Source organism: Athene cunicularia (genome assembly GCF_003259725.1).
Source record: "Athene cunicularia isolate RWA chromosome Z unlocalized genomic scaffold, athCun1 chrZ_part1, whole genome shotgun sequence".
Lineage (NCBI taxonomy): Eukaryota > Metazoa > Chordata > Aves > Strigiformes > Strigidae > Athene > Athene cunicularia.
Genome location: NW_020799142.1, coordinates 26,413,564 through 26,433,551, shown reverse-complemented (window position 1 = coordinate 26,433,551; position 19,988 = coordinate 26,413,564). Strand labels below are relative to the sequence as shown.

Here is a 19,988-nt window from a genome sequence, read left to right as displayed (position 1 = left end):
TTTTGTGGGGGTGGTGTGATTTTATAAGAAAAGCGTCTGCATGGCGCTTCTGTGGAACTCCTCTCCCTGGGCTAGGCAGTTCATCCCGAGCGTGAGTACGAGGGCTGCTTTCCAGAATTGCATAATACACACCGATCCCTTTTGCTGCACAAACTCCCTGACATTTCCAGATCGTGGTGACTTCCCCCGCTGCAATCTTAAAACTGGATTGGGACTCCAACCAGCGCATGAGCTAATTTGCGCTGCCTTCGCTGGGGACAGAACCTGGTCTGGATGTTTCGGCTTCCCTGGCTTCTCTGGCAGTTTTTTCTTAATCCGCTAAACTTTTTTTGGTATAAAGATCGGCACTTCTCCTTCACTCTCTTAGAAAAGCCTCTTTCTTCCCCACCCCATGCTTATAGACACGTGTAGGTCTGTTCAGAGCACAGGTTGCAGAAAGGGGTTTGCCTGCAAAGCTATTTGATTTCTTTTTCATGTCTCTTTGTGTTTTAATTTGTGGGATAGTCCAGGAGGTCCTTTCATCAGATTTTTTTTTTTTTTTTGCTCAGGAACTTGCTGACTTCTGCTAGGATCTTGTTAATTTAACTCTGACCGTGCCTGCTCTCAGTGCACGCGTGTTGTTTACCTCTGTGAGGGACACAACCTGCACCACGCCAGGGCTGGTCCTGCTGGCTGTGTGTGCAGGCAGCGAGGCAGGGACACTGGCTGCTTCCTATGAAACGTGCAGATATGAGGGAGCAGCCGTTTTTGCTCCCTGCCCTGCCCCTCCGCGAGGAGCTAGAGCTTTGCCGTGAAGGATGGAGATGGGCAAGGGATGCTCATGTCCAACCAGATCTTGCTGGGACCAGAGCTCGCTGGGGAGGGTAGACTTTTCTGAGACAGGCTGTGCTTTGAAAATGAGAGCCCCATGCCTGGCAGTGTTCTTTGGAACAGCCCTTTAGGATAACTACATCAGAGCCTATTGTCAGAGCAGGCCAAGCCACTATCTGATGATTGTGTGTTATCTTCAGTCTGATTTACCCTGACGGGACCCAATCCTGCCAAGGCACTGAGCCCCCATCCCCATGGAAGGTGCTCAGCACCTCCTGGACTTGGGAAGGAAGAAGCCCTGGTACCTCTCAGAGCTTCAAAGCTTGTGATGCACATACACGTACAAATAAGTGTGCAGCTGAGGCTCAGCTTTCGGAGATGTGGCCGACTGTCCAAAGCCAGCAGCAGGAGTTTTGCGGGTGCGAGCCACAGCTCCTGGCCACTTTCAGTTAATTCCCCAGCAAGCTGGAGGAATGCATCCTGCTCCAGCTCAGACTGGGGCTGGGTGTGCGCCTGGGGAGCCTGTCTCTCGGCTCTGTCGTTTATTATTGCTGCCGCTGCCATTACGCCTGACAAATGGGAGTTGCTGACTAATGTGCTGTTTGTGTGTAAATATCTGAGTGCTCGCAGCTGAGCTCACTCCTGTGACTTTGCAGGAAGCTGCCTCAGCACCTTCCCCCCTCCCCAACCCCATCCAGACCTGGGAGTGAAAAGACATCCTTCTGTGGGGACCTTCCCACCTCTCTCAGCAGCTTTAGCCTTCGCTCTCTGCTTCTTTCCTGCAAGACTCCATCCTCTCGGGTTAACGTGGAGGCCCTGCTGCTTTCCTGAGTGTGAGTCAGGGGTGGGAAAGGGCTCTGTGTGTGTGCGTGCATGTGTGTGTGAGCACACCTTCTTAGGCACAGAGACACGATTGCTCCCAGGGGTCCTTGTCCTAGACAGAAAGAGTTTTGGGGACTTCGTGTGTTTTGATAAAGAGAGCCATGCACAACTACAAAATGAGTTTTATTTTGGCTTGTTTTTTTTTTTTTTCCTTACCTATTCAGCCCCGAATTCTCCTCAATTTCATCCCATTGCTGCTGAAGATGCTAAATTATTCCTTCCCATATCGTTTTCATCCCATTTGCAGATTAGCATCCGACTGCTTCTGTCAGTACTTGCTCAGCCCAGCTAGACTGATCGCAGCTCTTTTAATCTCCCCTTGTAAATCAATTCCTTCTGCCTCCTGATCATTTTTGTCGCTCGTTTTTCTGAAATCCCTCCAATTTGTCCATTTTGTGTCGGTGACGTATGCCTGGCCCTAAACATGATGTATACCAGGCATGGCAGCGTGAGGGAAGGACACCTCCTCCCCTCCCACCCCGCTGGGGCTTGTGATGCTTTGTCAGCACTGAACTGAGTTACTTCCCCATTATTCTAAGCTATAGTCCCTGCTCGGTGTTGCAGAAGAAAGCAGCATACCCAGGTCAGTGCCCTGGGGAGAATTCCTCCAAATTTTGGCGATGAGTTGCCGAGGTTTGCTTGCATGCTGCTAGCACATGCTGGAAGGAGCCGGTGCTCTAGGTGCTGTCCGTGGGGTGCCTCACCTCACAGGAGTTAATAGCTGAATGAGGAGGGATGATCAAAATAAAGAGAGGGCAAGCTGCATTGAGGCTGCTGGACAGATGGGGAAACTGAGGCATCTGCACAGGCTCAACACACATTTCCTGTGCTCCTGTCCAGCACACCTCTTCTGTAAGGTCTCTGTGTTTGGGGTCCAGTCCCAGTTGCACCCAGCATGGGGATTTTCCCAGAAGATAACTGGATCTTGTCTCTTGGTCAGAGCAGGCTGGCAGGCAGGGATGCTGGGTTCTGGGCTGGTTTTGTGCATTGCTTCATGTGCTGATGGCCAGAGCTCGATGCCACAGGTGCTCGCACGGGGAAGAAACGGCGACTTTGTGCAAAGGCAGTGGCGTCTCACATTCATGCACCTTGAAGTCCTGTCATCCCAAACCCTGAGCTCCTTGCACTGAGCATTCCCATTCCCTGGCCCTTCCAGGGACCATCTATTTTTAGGAGGGGTTGTATTCTGGACAGTGTCCACCGCAGATGCTCTCTGCCTCCTCCTCTTGGCCCCTCGCCAGGGACACCGCTCGGGCTATCTGCTGGTGGGGCAAGACCTTGCTGAGGCTCTGTGGGACCGTAATGGAGGCGGCACCATGCCGAGTATGGGAACACTTGGGGGTGTATTGCTGCCTCGGGGGGGGCTCGGGAGGGCCAGCGAGCTCACGCTGCCCTTCCCCTGAACTGTTAGAAATGTCATTTAACTGTGCTGTCGGTACCAGCAGGACACGGTGCCGGTTTTACTGTGGGGTAAGTCAGGGCACTGCCTGGGCCGGGTGGTACCCGGTGCCCAGTGCCGGTCCGTTCGCCGGGATGACACTAGGGGGCACGAGATCTGCTGGAATCCCTTTGTAGGGGATGGGGAATGAGGATGCAAAGCCGCTCTTGACCCTTCAAGCCGGTACACCATCCCCCCGCACATTTTGCAGGAATCCGAGCGTTAAACCCCAAGGGCTGCCCCCGGGTAACTCGTCCTGCGGCGAGGGCAGGACGCGGCTCTCGGGATGCTCCGCTGGATCCCTGCCTCGCCGGCCCTGGGAGCAGCAGGAGTAAGGATGGGAGCGCTCAGCCGGAAACACCTCCGAAGCGAGGAGGAGATGGACGCAGCCAGAGTGCCAGGGAATCTCCGGGGAATTTGGGAATTCCAGGAAAACACCTAGCATGGTTTTAATGCCTCTCCGGAGGCATTGTCCAGAGCAGGGATTAAATTAGATTCAGGGCTGGCTTTCAAGACAGCGTGTTACGGTTTTGTTTTCTGCTGTATGTTAAGTTCACACGTGATGTCTCTTCAGGGTCATGTTTTCCCAAACCAGCAGAAACTTTAGAGACTCTGATTTTAATGAATGGTTCTAACCAATCTGAAACATGGTTGGGGCGGGTGTATGTGTATATATTATACATACGTGTCCATGTAGGTGTCGGGGTAGGGTGCAAAGAATGTGTTTTTGAAGGTATGTTTACGCATTTCTGCATACATTGAGTTGTAATATTGTCTTTTGTGCTTAAAATCTATTATTCCAGCTGTGAATGCATGTATGTATATTAAAACACTGTATACTGGAGTCTATCTCTCTTGTTATAACAAACCTTGCGAAAAGCAAATAAAGAGACATTGTTCTCATAGCAGGCTTGGAAGGACTCAATATTTATCTTGTATGAATTTTGATAGTTTTTATTCAGCATATTTGCAGTTATGATGGGGGTGTTTTCTGCCTATCTACTTAAAATTTTGTGCTAGTGGGAAACTGAAAAGATTCAGATCGTTTCAGTTTATTCATTACTTAATGAAAACAGAAATCAAGCTTCTGGATTGAAATCTTCATGCTTGATAACATTCTGGCATATTAATTTCTAAATGGTTAGGTTTTTTAATGCCTTCTGTCACCAGATATCAGGCTCCTTTGCTGGAGCACTGCTTCTCTCGCAAACCCCCAGGCAATATTTTTAGTAGGACACTGACGCATCACAGATACTCCTGTTCTCCTAGAAAAGGCTTTGACTGTTGTTGAAAGTAGCACCAGGATGGCTAGAAATGAGAGATCAGGGGAGACAACACTGCTGCGTCAGTGCGTTTGCTTTGTGCCTCTGATGGAGGTTTTGTGTCCGGCCGTGTGCGTGCGTACCCGTGCAGATGCGGGGGCACTTCCCCAGATGGTTTCTGAGCCAGGGCTGTGGACCAGGGGTTTATCTATTTTGAAGTGCCTTGTAAAGTGGAAAGAGGTCCGGACAGAAGTGCCGAGTCTACTTTTAAGTCAATTAGGGATCGTATCCGAAGGCGTGACTTGGTTTGAAGAGGAGAGGGTGATTTGTCTGAAGGTGTTACCTAATTAGAGGGTATAGTCAGGGCTCTAATTAGCCGTGACACCCTAAAGATGTCATCGAAGCCCTCTTGAGGCACTGCTGATCAGGCGGTGTGGCTGTGAGCCGTCTGGGCAGCGTGGCTGCACAGCCAGGGCTCCCGCCCTCATCTCGGAGGCTGCCCTGGATGCTGGCACTGGAGGAAGCTGTTTTCTTTCAGGTGACTCACAATGTCCTCCGGGGCTGCTGCCAGTATCGAGTGTTGTTCATAAAGTTGCAGAATGAAAGGAAAGCCGCAGTAGTTGGAAGAATTAATACCGGTGCCTGTTATGTGGGAAATCTTTCTCTTTTCCCCAGGCGGATTGCGTTCTGCTGCTCCCTGCTCGGGGGAGGCTGGAGGAGAAAGGCTGTAAGGGTTTGCAGTAAATGATGCTGTACTGGAGTCATGGCTGCGTTTGCAGCAGCTGGAGGAGGGATCGTGACCCCTCTCGGCATTGTCTTACAGAGTGGACATGGGATCAGCTGAAATCTGGCTTGCTCAGACCTGGTTGCATTTAAATACTATGCAACACACCCTGTGAGGGGGGAACTGGTGGGGGAAGAAGCACAAGAAATGCTGAGTGAGGGAGAGGCTGCTGGACAGCCTTTGCCCTGATGCTGGAAGCAACTTGCAGCCTGGGGACCTCCGCTGACCCAAACCTGGGTGGTGGTGGTTGGTCGCCCTCAGAGTGGAGGAATGGGGGGCTGCTCCAGGGCAGCTCTCACTCCCTGCTTTTTATCCATCGAGTCAATTGGTATTTACTGAGTAAGTTCACTTTGCCCCATGAGGAGAGGTCAGTATGAGTTGCCCATTCCCACCATCAGTGCTAAGTGCCAGTAGGAGCCAGGTGGAGCCAGGGAGTTGGCTGGTGGATGAGCATGGAGGGCAGGGCCCATTGTCATTCCTGGCATCAGTGAGTGAAAGCATCCTCTCCTCCATCAGGGCTGAGGTTCCCACCGCTGTTAGAGCCCTCTGAATCGCCAGGAGGGTTCATCTCCAGCCCCTCAGCACCCAAATGTCCCCTGAGGGTGATGCTCACCTCTGGGAGTAGCAGTGGATGCCTCAGACCTCCTTGGGAGGAAGGAGCTACTGTTATTCCTGTTTCAGTGGGAAGAGGACATCCTGGGGGCAAGGCAGGGTCAGCTGCCTGTTTTGTCAGTGGTGTGAGCAGCCTTGCTCTGCAAAGGGACTGGTGGCCAGCTTTGCTTTTGTAGGTAGTATCACAGGCCCCCTAAAGCAAACACAAAACCAGGCACATCCCTGTGCTAGCAGTTACCGCGGGATGCGCCTGCTTTTAATTATGTGGGTGTTAAGCCAGTGAGTGCATTTTGTTCACGAAATTGCCGCTTGGTATTTTCCTACTTCTTGTGGTCTCTGGTGTCTTTCCCAGTCTCTGCAGCACAGGTGAGAATAAGTTGGAGACTGGACCTGGTAATTTGCAGAACCCTGTCATGGCCATACAGGGCTGACCCACCCAGCTATCCATGCTCCATGCTATTGCCATGGCTTCCCAATGCTGCACGCTGCATTTTGAGGTGCCATGATGCCATGTTACAGGTGATGGATGGGGATGCAGATAAGGTGGCTGCTTTTTGACCACTGCATCTTCTCTGCTCCAGAAAGAGCTTCTTTTGAGGTGACCACCAAGGCTACACACTTTGCAAATGCCCAGCAGCAGAGCTGTGGACAAGCCAGGCTGATTTCTGTCCAAATCCCGTGCAGGCACAGCAGCTATTGCACGCTGCATGGCATCATCTGTGAGAGGTCTAAAGCTCCCTTTGCTGGAACTTTGCAAGCTGACAGCACGGGAGGAGGGATCTGCTGCTGCTGCCTGCCTGCTTGGACAAGGCAGGCTGGGCTGGGTTCCTCAGGGCCAGGTGTGAGCGTTCACTTGTGAAATTAAACAATATTACATATAATAAAACAACCTTATGTCTGCTTGGAATGTAGGTGCACTCTCTACACTGTGGTCCTTTTGTCCCTGGCCTAAAAAATGCTGGTGGTAATGAGGACACATTCTCTCCTGTGGTTAGAGCGTGGTTCTCAGATGCGAAGGGCAGAGAGCCCGTGCCAGGCTTTGCCAATGTGTGATTTAAGCTCTGTGTATCTGAACTAAGGACTTGAAAAATAAATACATTAAAAAAAAAGAGAGAAAAAAATGCTGCTGCTGCTCTGAGATTTGATCAAAAAAAGCTCTGTCCAGTCCTCCAGGTTTCTCACTTAGCAGAGAGCTCTAGAAATAACAGCATTACAGCAAAGGTGCACCCAGAAATAACAAATAACCCATAAATGGGTTTGGGGAGAGGACGGTTTTGGAGGCAGCTGGACAAAGTACACTTTGGATTTTTTTGGTCCCAGAAGGATGGGTTATTCTTTCTCGCTGAATATGAGGCCCTTCAAAGATGCCTGGGATTGCTCAGCTTTGAAATCCTTGCCTAGCCTGTCCTCTCTCTCCCTGGCACGCTAAACGCCTGTATTGGTGGGAGGCTGTTTGATTTGGGAAACCAGCTGGGGGGGTGGGAGAAGTTGCATCAAACAGCAGCCGCTGTTTTTCACAGCTCTCCCGCGCCGCGGTTTGGAGCAGTTTCCTCTCACCCCATACCCCGGACATGTGCAGGGCGGACGATTCCCCACACGTGTTGCACAGATACGTTTCCGTGCTGGCTCCTTGTGCCTGCCCACCTATTTGCAGCTGGGGGAGGTGAAGCTGCTCTTTCTTGTGATTCATAAAAAAAGTCTCTCTCTGGATGGAGTTGTCTGTGCTTTTATTGACCTGGTTCCGGGAACGACAGAGGCTTTTCCGTCTCCTGGATGCATGATTTCTGCAAGGGCTCTGGAGCAGGGGCTGCCTCTTGCTGCTGGTGTGTTTGCAGTCCTCCTAACATGATTAGTTTGACAGGCCCATTGGGTATGTTGGCAAGTCTAGTTTTTATTTCGTGCATGAAAGTAAGTACTGTGACGGGGCACAGAACACGGGCTAACGCTGAAGTCTATGCAGCAGGGAGCATATTGGCTGGACAGTATTTTTGGCCATGCCACAGATATGCTGTGCCACCTAGCAGAAACCCATTGCCCTTTTGATGGGGCATTTCTGTAACATCCCAGAACATTTTGAGGGCTTCCCCTTTTTGGCCACAGCTGGAGTTTTTTTGCCGGGAGAAGGTGCAGCTTGAGCTCTGTGAAACCCGAGTGTTGCAGGACACTCCAAGTATGCACCTGGGATCTCCTGGTGAAGTTACCCATCCTTTAGAAGTCCAGCAAGCTGACATCAACCATTTCCTATCTGCACACCCTACTTGCTGGGCTCTGGTTTAGTGCCTGTTGCCACCTCCCAGCAATGCTGAGAAACACCAAGTTTTTGGGGCTTCTTTAGATGAGATGAGGACTGGGAGGGGGATCACTGATGCTCTGTATCCCTATGCTGTGCAGTGCTTTTTGCTGTATAGACATATCTGCTGCACCCCAGCCCTCTTTGCTTTGGATCAGCAACGTCAGGTTCACCCTAGCTTGCTCCTCTGCAAAGCAGGGATGAAGAATTCTTCCCTGATGAACATCTCCAACAGCCATGGTGGGTCCTTGACTTTAGGGCCATATGGTATTTGTGCTTCCTAGTTTTGGCACATCTTTATCTGCGGTCAGGGCAGCAATTTGTTTTTTCCAAGTAGGGCTGCCTTATGCACAGGAGAGAGCCAGCTGTGCACTGATGGGCTTGCTATCTCCCCAGGGCTGGCAGAGGGAGGAAGGAGAAGATGATGTGATTTACCCAGGTTAGAGGTGTCAATAGCAAAGGAAATGGGTTGATAATTTTGACTTTCCCTCTTACAACAAGAAAGATGGGCTGACATGTCTTTGGGTCTAGGACCCAAACAAGAAATTTGGCTTATTGCATGTCTGCATTTAGGCTTGGAGGGTTTCTCAAGGCTACCTGCATTACTAGGGTCAGCCTTTAACCTTGCCACCACCTGGGGTTGCAGGGAAGCATCACTGCCTGCAAAGAGGGGAAACTGAAACCTGAAGTGGCTCTGGGATTTCCTTGAGGTCCCAGAGCAGAGCTGGTGGCAGAAAACCAGATTTCTTGAGTTGCTCACAGCTCATGCCAGCTGCAGGACACATTAATAAATACCCTGCCTAGACCAAAGCAGGGCATCCGGCTCTCTGTGCTTATCTGTCTGTCTGTCTCTAGTTCTTCTGGCAGCCAGACTCCCGAGATGACATTTAAAGGCTTTACTTTTCTCTCTTGCCAGTTCCAGATCAAATTTGCTGAGTTGTCAAGCTGAAGAAGCTTTTCTCCTAAGTGCTGGCCCTGCAACAGCTCACCCTGCTCCATCCCTGCCTTGGAGTTCAGCTGGGTTCCTCCTGCCTCTGCTGTCGCTGGCAGTAATGCACAGGGGCTGGTGCAACAGCTCTACTGGTGAATTCATGAAGAGAAACAGGTTTTAGCTTCTTTTTTCCCTGTTGTTCAGGCCGTGCTGGAATCAGCTGGTGGTGGGTGTTCAAAAGCAGCAGACAGAAAAAAAGCAATGGAAAAGAGGTGCTGAGATGGGCAATGGTAGGGGCCTACATGCAATCTCTTCCTCCTGCTCAAGCCTGCATATGACCTAGGTCTTAGTGGTGAGTGTGTGTGCAATGAGCTGGTGGGTTCTCAGCAGAGGGTATCTGCCTTGAGGCAACCAGGACAAGTGACACTTACCAGTGGCTCGCCTGCTGGATTTCAGCAAGGAAGGCGAGCACTTGTCCGTGTGTGGTGAGTAAATTGCTCTCTTGTCCCCGGAGGCTGTCACTCTAACACTTTGCCATGCTCTGCTGGCAGGGAACAGCACCAGAGGATGCCTCTATTGCAGCTGTCTGCCTTGGGGACAAGCACAGACACATGTCTCCAGCTGGAAGTCAGAACATGCATTTGCAAGCTCTGGTGTGTCGTAGTCCTTCTTGGGCAATGGCAACCTGCTGCCACCATGTGAACTGGGAGGAGATATCGCTGCGCTCAGCACCTGTTTCCTGGCATGAGAAGGGGATGGTGCCACCTCTGCTCTGGAGCAGCTGGCAGACAGAGCCAGGGTTGGCTGCAGGTGCTGGAGGTGGAGCCATCCCTTGGTCCCAGCACCAGCAGCCAGCTCCAGCTTCAGTCCTCAGAGTGTTTTTGAGGGCTTTGTGCAGTATGGTTTTACATCCATCCCTTCCTCTTGTGCAGCCTCCTCCCTGACCAGGTCTGATGATAAAGTCAATCCTGACACAGCTGTAGTTTACTGGCTTTTGCCAGTGTCATTGTTCAATCTCAGCCAGCAGCCAAACACCATGCAGCCACTCACTTGCCCTCCCCTACCCCCAAGGAATAGGGGAAAGAGTTGGAGGAATAAGGGGAAGACTTGGAGGTTCAGATAAAAACAATCTAATAATTAAAATAAAATTTAAATAATAATTATGATAGTAGTAATAGTAATAATAAAAAAGAGTAATGCACAATATGATTGCTCACCACCCACTGACCAATACCCAGCCCATTCCTGGGTAGTGGTCCCAGAGAAGAAAGAATCCTGAAACCCAAAGCTCAGGTGAGCTTCCCAACCAGCCCTTCTCTATATGCTGAGCATGACGTTAGGTGATATGGAAAGTTCCACTGGCCAGCTGGGGTCTGTTGGTTCGGCTGTGCCAGCTCCCCCAGCTTCTTGTGTACCTGTGCACTTGCAGGACATGAAAAACTCTGGATTTCTGAGCAACAGCTAAAACCATCAGTACATTATCAACATTCTTTCCATATCAAATCCCATACTGAATCCAAAACACAGCAGTATTCTAGTTACTAAGAAGAAAAAAAAAAAAAAAAAAAAAGAACCAGGACAGCCAGGCTCTCACCTCCCATTTTACACCCACCAGACTCTGCATGGTGTCTGTTGGGAGCTATCTCAGTTGTCCCTGAGCAGGATTTTCCAGAAGAGATGACAGTTCAGACAATACCGCATAACTCAGTAGGGTGATACCAGTTTAACCTGACTGATGGTCCTCTTGCAGCCCCAGCACTCACTACAGTCCTCACCAAGCAGCTGCTAGACAGCAGAGAAGTGACCTGTAGCTGGACTTTCAAGTCAGTACATGTGGATGGAGCAAGGCTGTGACAAGCAATTAAGTGTTGGCTCCAGCAGCCTGAAGCCCGAGGTTGCTCCTGTCACCCAGGCTAGGAGATGGAGGAATTTAGTTACTATTCTAACTTATTCCAGAAGTATCTCCAATGCCTCAGCAACAGGCAACTTTCTAAAACTGAAAGGAGGGGAGAAAAACAAAGGACACCTCCTCTCTCCTTTTGCTGAGCGCTGGCCAGGTAACCCTTTTAGCCATACTGTGCCCAGATGGTGTAACTGGGCTCCCTGGGGCTCAGGATCGTCCCTCTGAAGACACCTTTGGGCGCAGCCTTGTCCATAGCACCTCCTCCCTTCTGCAGGGGTGGGATCTATCCGAGGTAGAGCCTCTGCCTTGGTAGTGCTCAGCTTCAGAGCCCTGCCTGCTCACTGTCCCCCCACAATTGCTGCTGTGGACATTAATTTTTCCCAAATTTCTGCATCCCTTTGAATACCTCTGCTTTGGATCATTTTCCCTGCATGTGTTAGCTGGTGTTTTCACAGAGCTGAATCTTGTGTTATTTCCTGCCTGTCTTTCTGTGATTTCTCTTGCTCCCTCTTCTGTTATGCCTAAACCCACCTTGGCCTTTGTTTTTGCTCACTTTAGGGGAGACCATTTGCTCTTTTTTTTTTTTTCCTAAAAGGTTGTAAGTGAGTAGGAATTGGCCATTTAAAGATGAGAAATCTGCCCACCTGTGTATTGCTTTGCACCTCCCCAGCTGGAGAAAAGCGACTCAAGTCCCAAGATAGCCAGGGTGAGAGGATAAATCAGGTGTTTTGGGGGTGGAGATAACCTTGCAGGAAAGGCAAGGCTGCAGGGCAGGAGCAGGCTGCTGAGGTTAGCTGTAGTGTACAAGGGCTGTGGGGTGATTGGAGGTAAGCTGTGAGCTCCTGTACTGGGGGATCTTAAGGACCTAGAGGCAGTGGGTGTGCTGTGAGAGTGAGGCTAGGCTGGATAAGAGGGATGTCTTCTCTGGAATGTTGTAGCTGGGATTTCATGTTGGGGAGTAGTCATAAAAGCTAGTCAGTTTGTCCTTTAGTAGTTTTACCATATTTCTCTGTATCTTCCCAAGTGGAAACTTGTTTTAGGCTTGAAGTCACCACTGTGCAATCTGTTCCTCTAGCTGTGTGTGCTGCTCAAGCTGAGACTATATGGGGAGTGCATGATAACTTTTTTGATGGGTCCTTGTTTAAGTCCTGCCTCCTTAATTGCTAGTTGTAGGTTTTATCTCTTCCAGTTGGTGCTGTTGTTTGTCTCCCCTGAAGGAGGGGAGATATTACAGTAAGTGGGACAAGATTGCTGCAGATCCCCTGGCCCCCACAGTGGGCCTGAGCTGGGGACAGAGCATCTCCAGTGTTGGGTCCTCTTGCTTTCCCCTAGTTCTCATGCAGCTGGCTGTGCTGTGGCACCTCCAGAGGGGATGGGCTGCCCTGTTTGGAGGAGGAGGCAGAAACAGGGGGTGGGTTCCAAGAGGATGGAGTGGTAAGGGTGGCTTTTCCCATCTGGAATAATGAGGCCCTTTGTGCATCCCTCTTTTAGACATTGCCTTTGTACCCTTCATCAACATGTTGTCCCAAAATCTGGGTTCTTCTACCTGGTGTGCAGTGAGCCAAAAACCACACAGTTGAGGTATTTGGTTAATCTGTATCTGTGCAGAGATGGGTGCTAGGTGGTAATTCCATAAAGCTAGCACACTGCATCCAGGCAAGTGACATATCTATGCACTTCAAACGACACAAATACATGCTTAATGTAATAACCCTTCCTTAGTTTCTTATCACTTTGTTCCCCATGCTTAACAACATGCCTCACCTTTAAAGTTGGAGTGTCTTTGTAATTCTGTGTGAACTCGAGGGTGGGGGTCTTATCTGACTAGGGGACTTCTTCCATCAAGAAGTGTGGGGTTTGCATTATAATGAGCACATGACCAAGGGAGGTTTCCTTGTTACTCAATTCAAGGTTTGGTCTGTTCTTCTTATCCTTTTCCCTTTGCAAGGCTCTACTATCTTTGAGCCCATTATTCCCTTCCAATGCCTTATCCCATGAAACGTTTCTTCTTGTTTCAGTCTTTAACTTTCCATCAAAAGTAGCAGGACAACTCAAAGCCTGCTGCCAGGGGACCACCACCTCATGCTACAAGCTTAGGAGCCAGTCAGCAGTTTAAAGACTAAATATATATGCTGCTGCAGCTCTTGGCTTCTACAAAAATAAATCTTGCAGAGGTAACTTTTTGCTGTGTAGCTCTCAGGGCTGGCTCTGCTGTGGTTTCCACTGAGATAGCATTTGGCTAACGGAGTCAAACATGAGTGGAACAAGCCTGGAGCAGTATAGAAAGTGATTAAGATAAGGCAGGGTTATGATTTGCCTGTCTGATCCTGAAGCTTTGTGCATTATTCAGTTTGTGTAGCGGGAGGTCAGTAGCCTCCTGATAATTTTCATTAGATTAGTTGGGCAGGATAATCACCTGCTCAGAAAAAACCAACTTGACACTGTCTGTTCAATAGTTGGAGTTTAACTGAAAATAAATAGTCTTGTAATTATGAGGACATTGTCAAGGTCAAGAGGCTCAAAGATGCACTTTCTTTTTTCCTCTAATATGTTTACAGAGATCTTGCAATTCTTTGTGATACTATTTTTTCCTTCCTTAAGTTCAAAGCAAGAGTTGCTGAGCTCTTAAAGGAAATTCAACACTTCCACGGCAGTGAACGTGAGTGGTGTTGCAATAGCCAAGTGGTGCTTGTGCCCAGTTGCAGCTGAGTGACCCCATGCTAATGAGCAGGGCACTTATTAGAAGCCAGCCCAAGCAGACCTAGCTGGGGAAGAGATGCTCTTCCTTCCTTATCTGTGCCAGTTGTGTGATGGATCCAGCCCAGGTGACCAGGCTTGCACTGCTCCCTGCTATTGTGGCAGAGGGTATCCCTCCTTGGGAGCTGCTAGTCCAGCCTGAGTGCCACCCTGAGAGCATGCATTAGCTCCTGGGGGTGACTTTGCTGTAGTGTGCTGCTTGCAGAGAGCACAGGAAGAGGTGAGGGTGAAGCTGATGCCTTAATCGGTACCAATAGGCTTCACAAAGGGGAGTCTGCTAAGGAAGCAAATAAGATATTAAAGCTGGGATTTGTGCTTGTGTGCTGCTAAAACGGCTGCCCTTTCCCACCCTAGAAGTGGCTGTGCTTGCTATTTATCTTCCTCAATTGCATGCAAAAATAAAGCCTGGAGGGATTTTTGTAGTCCTCTAATCTGGCTGGCTGCAGGACCAACACTTGCCAGGTGAGACCTGGGCACAGCTTGCAGGTGCTCAGAGTAGGTCAGAGCTGGTAGTGTCCAAAGTGCTGTAGAGCTTGGTGTGTCTGTACTGGGTGATGTGGTTCCTCAGAAGTACTTTGTGATGGCAGGTTGCCTTGCTTTGAACTAAGCAGTGGTATGGAATACATGGGGTAAGCTCTCAGCACGTGTCCTGAGCTCAGCTGCCAGCCAGGAGAGCTGCTGGCTGTGTAGGGAAACTTCAAACCTGGTAACCTCTATGGCAGAAGTGCTAGCTGTGCATGTCTCTGCTGTGGAAGAAGTGAGCTGCTGATGTGGCCAAACAAACTACTGCATTGAGCTCTTGCTGCTCTTTGAGTATTGTTTTTTCCACACCTAATAGCCTGTAAGTGGGGATTCTCATCAGTGGAGCTGGTGGGGCTCGTGCTCAGCCCATCTTCACTAGAAATCAGCTGCTCTCATTCCTTGTCATAGGCTTTGATGGATACACGAGGGAAAGCAAGGGCATGGCTCAGCCTGATGTGCCAAGTGACTGATGGTGTGGTCTGGTGACTGATGCCACGCGTCTGTGGCAGGCGCACGGGTGCTCCCTCGCTCTTCCTCTGTGGGAGATGGGAGGAGAGGGGAACGAGTCTTGACAGCTTGTTTTGAAAGCAAAATGACTCCAGGGCTAGATTCCTCCTTCCCCCACTTCCCGCGTCATCTCCCCCCACCTTTTTCTTTTTTGCTTGACAGAAAAAGCATAACTCGTCTTTGTTTAATTGGTGCTTTGTGCCTGTCTCCTGCCAGAACTCAGTGGAGAGGGGGCTGGCTGGATCAAAACAGCTCAAAGTTGGGAGGCTGTTATACGTCTGGCCTGCCTGTTTAAAACGAAAAAATCAACTTTTATTTCCTCCCCCCCTGCTCCCAGTTGTAAGCCAATTCCTCATGTACCGTAAAAGCAAAGTGTCAGATGCTGTTGTAAGTCCTTCTCAGAAGACACCCCATCAGAGGAGCCCAACTGACGTGGGGAGCATGCGGCTGAGCACCGGCAAGACGGCACACCACGTGCCTGACCTTCCACAGAGCATGGGGTTTGGAGCATCTAATTGGCGTGTTCATATAAGGCTTCAGACTGTTTCATGATCTTACAAATAAGACCTGCCTGTGTCTGAAACACAAAACAAATGCATTGTGGATCAAGCAGGGAAGCGCTCTGTACTCCTCAGGCAGTGCCGTGGCATGCTGGCAGCAGGGTGAGCTTGTTTGACAGTGCTTCCTATGTAAGCAGGGCAAAAGTGGGGTTATTGCAGTGTCCCTGGCAATCTGGGGCATCCCTTGAATCGCCCTGTCTTGGTTTCCATCTCTGTTGAACAACTGTAATGATACGAGGCCAGGTAATGTCCCCTTGGGAAGGGGGATGGGAGGAAGCACATGCCCTTCAAGATCTAACTCTGGCAGAAAACAGCATGGGGTTGCCTGCACTATGAGACCTGCTGGAGCCTTTACAGGCTGGGCTCACACTTTGTCTTTGCAGAGCAAAACCAGCCAAATTGTTTGCAGCAACATGTGGGTCTTGCCTGGCTGAGTGCTTCTCTCTCCGAGGGACTCCTGCTCCTCTCCTGGACTTCTGGAAGGGTCTGGGTGTCTCCTAGTGCTGCTTGTTCCAGCCTTGCCTCTGGGGTGGTTGGGTCAAGAGCCCTTCCTGGGAGGTAGGGCATGGACTAGGTGTCCCCTTGATGTCCCTTTCCAGCAGCTTCCATCCCTGTGCAAGGGGACAGCGAGAAAGTAAATTTCTTGGCTTTTTTGTCTCTACTGTGGAGTTTGCAGGTGCTTCTGCCCTTCCCCAGCCAGAGACAGGGGCAAGGCAGCAACTTGCAGCTTTTTCTGGTTTGGGAATATGCCCTAGCCCTGCTGGGCTGTGCTTCTAGGTCTCTGCCTTGCACAAGCATAGGTAGCTTTTGGTGCAGACCAGGCCTGCTGCATATGGGGCAGAGGAAATGGAGGTGATTGCAAGCGGCTTCACAGCAGTTGCTTGGTTATTTCTGAGGCATCACAGCAAACCTGGTCCTGGGGCAATACTTCTGTAGATGTTTCTGGGGCTCCCCAGGATGATGGGAGCAAAGCATCACGTGGCTTTTCTGTGAACACTAGTCTGTCCCATGGGCATCCTGGGGAGCCTTATAGGTGGTGAGCAGTGTTTTCCTTTGGGGGAAGGGGTCTTGGAGGAGGATGTAAGGAGGGGAGTATTTGTAGCTGGAGGCTGGTGGGATCTGAGCAGGGCCTATTTGCCCAAGGAAAGGCAGCTGCAGTGATGGGCATGTGATGAAGTGGGAACCTGGAGGAGCCAGGTGCAGCCAGAGGGACAGAGTGGTCTTACAGCTGATGTCATTGGGCCAGGGAGATTCTGTGGTGAGCAGATGATGGTCAGAATGGGAGTACAGTTGCTGTGGAGGCATCCGGAGAGAGAACTAGGAAATGGGCTTGTGCTGGGCTGAATTGGAGTTGACACCCTGGTCTTCATGAGGAGGTGGCAGAGTGATGCTGCCACAGCTTACTTCACACAGCTACCAAAGGGTTGTGATGGGATCTCCTTAATGTTTGGTAGGTGCTTGTCTACAGAGGAGAGGGGAAAGGTGAGCTGAGTGCTCTCTGGACTGATACAAGTCCAGTCACTTTACTGCCTGTGGTGAGTGGTGTTGCTACAGTGCTCTTGCCCCACTCTTGAGATGGGGAAGGAGATGAAATGCCATCTTTGAGAAACCAAAGCCCTGATGGGCTGCATGTGTTGTGAGAAATGGGGATGTTGTGATAGTGGACAGGGCTGGATACCCAAAGGAGGAGGTATTTGAGGGAAGTAGACCCTTGGGACTTGTTCCTTACCATATTTTCTGTGGGAGCTTTTGACCCTCTTATGGGAAGGAAGAAAAAACAAATATCAGCTCCATCACAGTAAAATCCTAATTTGCTAAATCATCTTGTCCAAGAATGTCTGCACTCCACATGTAGGATTTTTCTTTACTTTTTTGGGGACTGCTTCAGGCATCCTCCCTCAGAGGTGATGTCTCTCCCACATCCACAGCCCTTCTTGCAGCCACTCAGAGCCTTTCCTAGCTTGTTCTCTGCTCTGGACTGAGCAAGGGATTGATGCTGTGGATTGGTCTTGTTTCTGAATTTGTAGAGTCTATTCAGCAGATCAGTATTTCAGACCCTCCTCAGAGGTGGGTGAGTCAATCTGCAAGTATGGGAGAAGCCAGCAGCCACTTTTGTGGGCTGCTTCTCTCCCATATTTAGCTCCAGGTCTGCAGTCACAGGGCTCCCACCCCACCATGCTGACAGCTATAGTTGCCCTCCTTGGGGCCTGGAGGAGAGCAGGGCAAGGTGCTCTAACTTGGTAGTTTAACAGGTAATGCGATGATTTTTTTCTGCTTTTCCTTCTGACCCTTCTTATACCTGAGCTTTAGTTACTGTTTTCTTGCCAGTGGAAAATAACAGCTATATACCTATTCTTAAGTTCCTGAGGAGTCTTAACCTTATTTATAGGCTGGAAATGCCATTCTCCATAGGACAGAAATTGAGGGCTGCTATAATTTTGGCACTGCACTGTAGTCTTTGGGGAGGAGCCCACTGCTTCCCCAGGACAGATGCTTTGGTATCTCCTTGTTCTTGCTGTGTGATGGACAGTGGCTCTTCTACCATGAGTCTGGAGACAGCGCCATGGGGATAGATGAGAGTGGGGAGGAATGATGCCCTCCAGCAGAGGAGGTTTGTTTGGGAGCTTTCTGCATTGCACCTTGCCCTGGGGACCAATTTTCTGCTCCTTCAGCCTGATGAGAGTTCAACCTGCTGCAAGCTCTTGCTGTTTGTGCCTTTCCAGCTGGAGAAGACATGGGGCAGAGAAGGGGATGACGCCTTCCTGCATTCCTTTTACCCATCAGTGGGATTCAGAGTTGGGGTGGGAGTCCCTTTTACAGAGGTGAGTGGAGAGCCCTAATTGCCCCTCTTCCCAAGTCTCCTGTGTGTGTTAACAACCTGTAATGGGGTGGGTTGTGTTAGCCTATTAAGCCCCAATGGGGTTCCTTGTCGACTTAAAAGTGTGAGGAATTTCACTCAACCATGTTAAAACATTTCCAGCCTCTTTAATAGCTTTATGCATTGATTTAACCCTATGACAGCTGGGGTGGTTTGCTGGGAAAAGCCATCTGGCTTTCCCCAGCCTCCTGTCCTGCCTTCATGCAGCTACTTGGGCCAGTGTTTGCATTTCTGGGGGATCTTATTAGCAGGAGGGCTGCTTTTGCCTTTGCAGTCCTCCCAGTGGCTGGCTCCGCAGATCCAGTGTGGGAAGCAATTTTCCTTCCATCGAGCGGACCGTGGTCTTGCTTTGCTGCTTTTAATGAGAGTAATTTGCCCTGGCTTGTATCAGCTGCAGCCCACCTGTGCTGCCAATTACACCAGTGGATTTGGTGTGACCTGCGGAGCCGGGATCAGGGTGTCCGAGGTTTAAGTGTTTCTGAGCTGCAAGGTGTGAAAAATCTCACCAGTACTGAAACAGAGAGGGGTGGGGGAGCAGCCTTCTGGGTTATGAAAGACCTAAGGACATGCCGGTATCAGGTGCTGTTGATCTCCGGGGAATTTAAAGAATCAAGGGCTTGCTAATTGCAGGTGTGTTGCCAGCATGTTGGGAAAGAAATTCTACTTAATCACAGGCTGTGTGCCCTAATTTTTTTTTTTTTTTTTTGTAATTGAATTAGTTAAGTGTGTATTGTAACACCTCGGTGCCTGGGTAGGGTGGGAAGGCAATGTTGGTGGACCTGAAGTGCGTGTCTGTATGCAAACACACTGACAGGGCTCTGCAAGAGTGAGAGTGGCAGTTCTGCATAAGGAATCCGATGCATCCGCCACACTTTTCCCATTTCTGGAGAATCTTGAATGCAGGCCAGTATGTGCCTTGCTCATGCTGACCCAGGCATCGTCCAAGATTAACTTTCTGCAGCGTCCACGTAGCTGTGACTTCTTTCTGGCTGGTGGCTGATGCTCAAACTCGTTCCTGCCTTCTTGTAAAAACTGTTGTGGTTATTGTCATGGTTTCAGTCCTTGCAGGGCAGGTTTAAAGGAGGATATTGGCTGGACTGGTCTTAGCCTGTGTCCTTTGGGGCCCCAGGTGAAAGGTAGTGGTTGGGCTGTGGAAATCAGGGAAGCTGGATGATTGCAACACCAGTGAGCCCTATCCTGGGGCTTGAGTGCCTGTGGTGGTATTTCTGCACCAATGAGCAGCCCCTATGTGCAGATATCTTTAGGCATGCATTTAAACTTTTGGCTGGTTCAAGATGCTGTGCTAGGGCCCAGCATTTGAGGGTTGGGAGAAGACACAGCTTTTTGGAGTAGGTGCACTGCAGTGACTTGGAGAGGTGCTGTGGTCCTGGCTTGGTGCAGAGCAGGAGGCACAGCCCATGGGGAGGGTGATCTCTGGCAGCACGGGTGTATGTAAGGTATCTTACAGCAATAACAACTTGTCAACTCCTACTTTGTTGAGGTTTCTGGTTTGGGGAGGCGCTTGTGTTGTTGCTAGCAAGCAGCGCTCAAAAGGCTGCACACGAGAGTACTTGGTGAATTTTGGAGCAGAGGCTGTGCTGGCTCTTACCCTGTGTGTGGGTCAGCTGTCTCCTTGGTGTGTCATTCAAAAGTGCAGTGCTCTGTAATTCATACCTCTGCAATTAGGTGCAGGGAAGAGAGCTCCAAACTTTCAAGGTGGGGCGATTGGAGGGGTAGCTGCAAATAAATTGAGGAGGTGTTTGCAGGTGCTGCCCTCAAAGAGGGGGCTTGGGGGGGATGTGGGAATTAATACCCTTAAAAAAATGTGAAGATGCTGTTGATGAAATTAAAT

At 50.0% G+C, this 19,988-nt stretch overlaps 1 protein-coding gene across 1 annotated transcript in view; it reads left to right on the top strand.

Moving 5' to 3' along the window:
• Window positions 1–9,044: 9,044 nt before the first annotated feature.
• Window positions 9,045–19,988, top strand: part of CNTFR (ciliary neurotrophic factor receptor) — a 197,828-nt gene continuing 186,884 nt past the window's right edge. Inside the window, exon 1 of the mRNA XM_026865928.1 lies at window positions 9,045–9,161. Coding sequence (XP_026721729.1) covers window positions 9,131–9,161 — 31 coding nt within the window. The 5' untranslated portion in view covers window positions 9,045–9,130. The remainder of the gene's footprint in view (window positions 9,162–19,988) is intronic.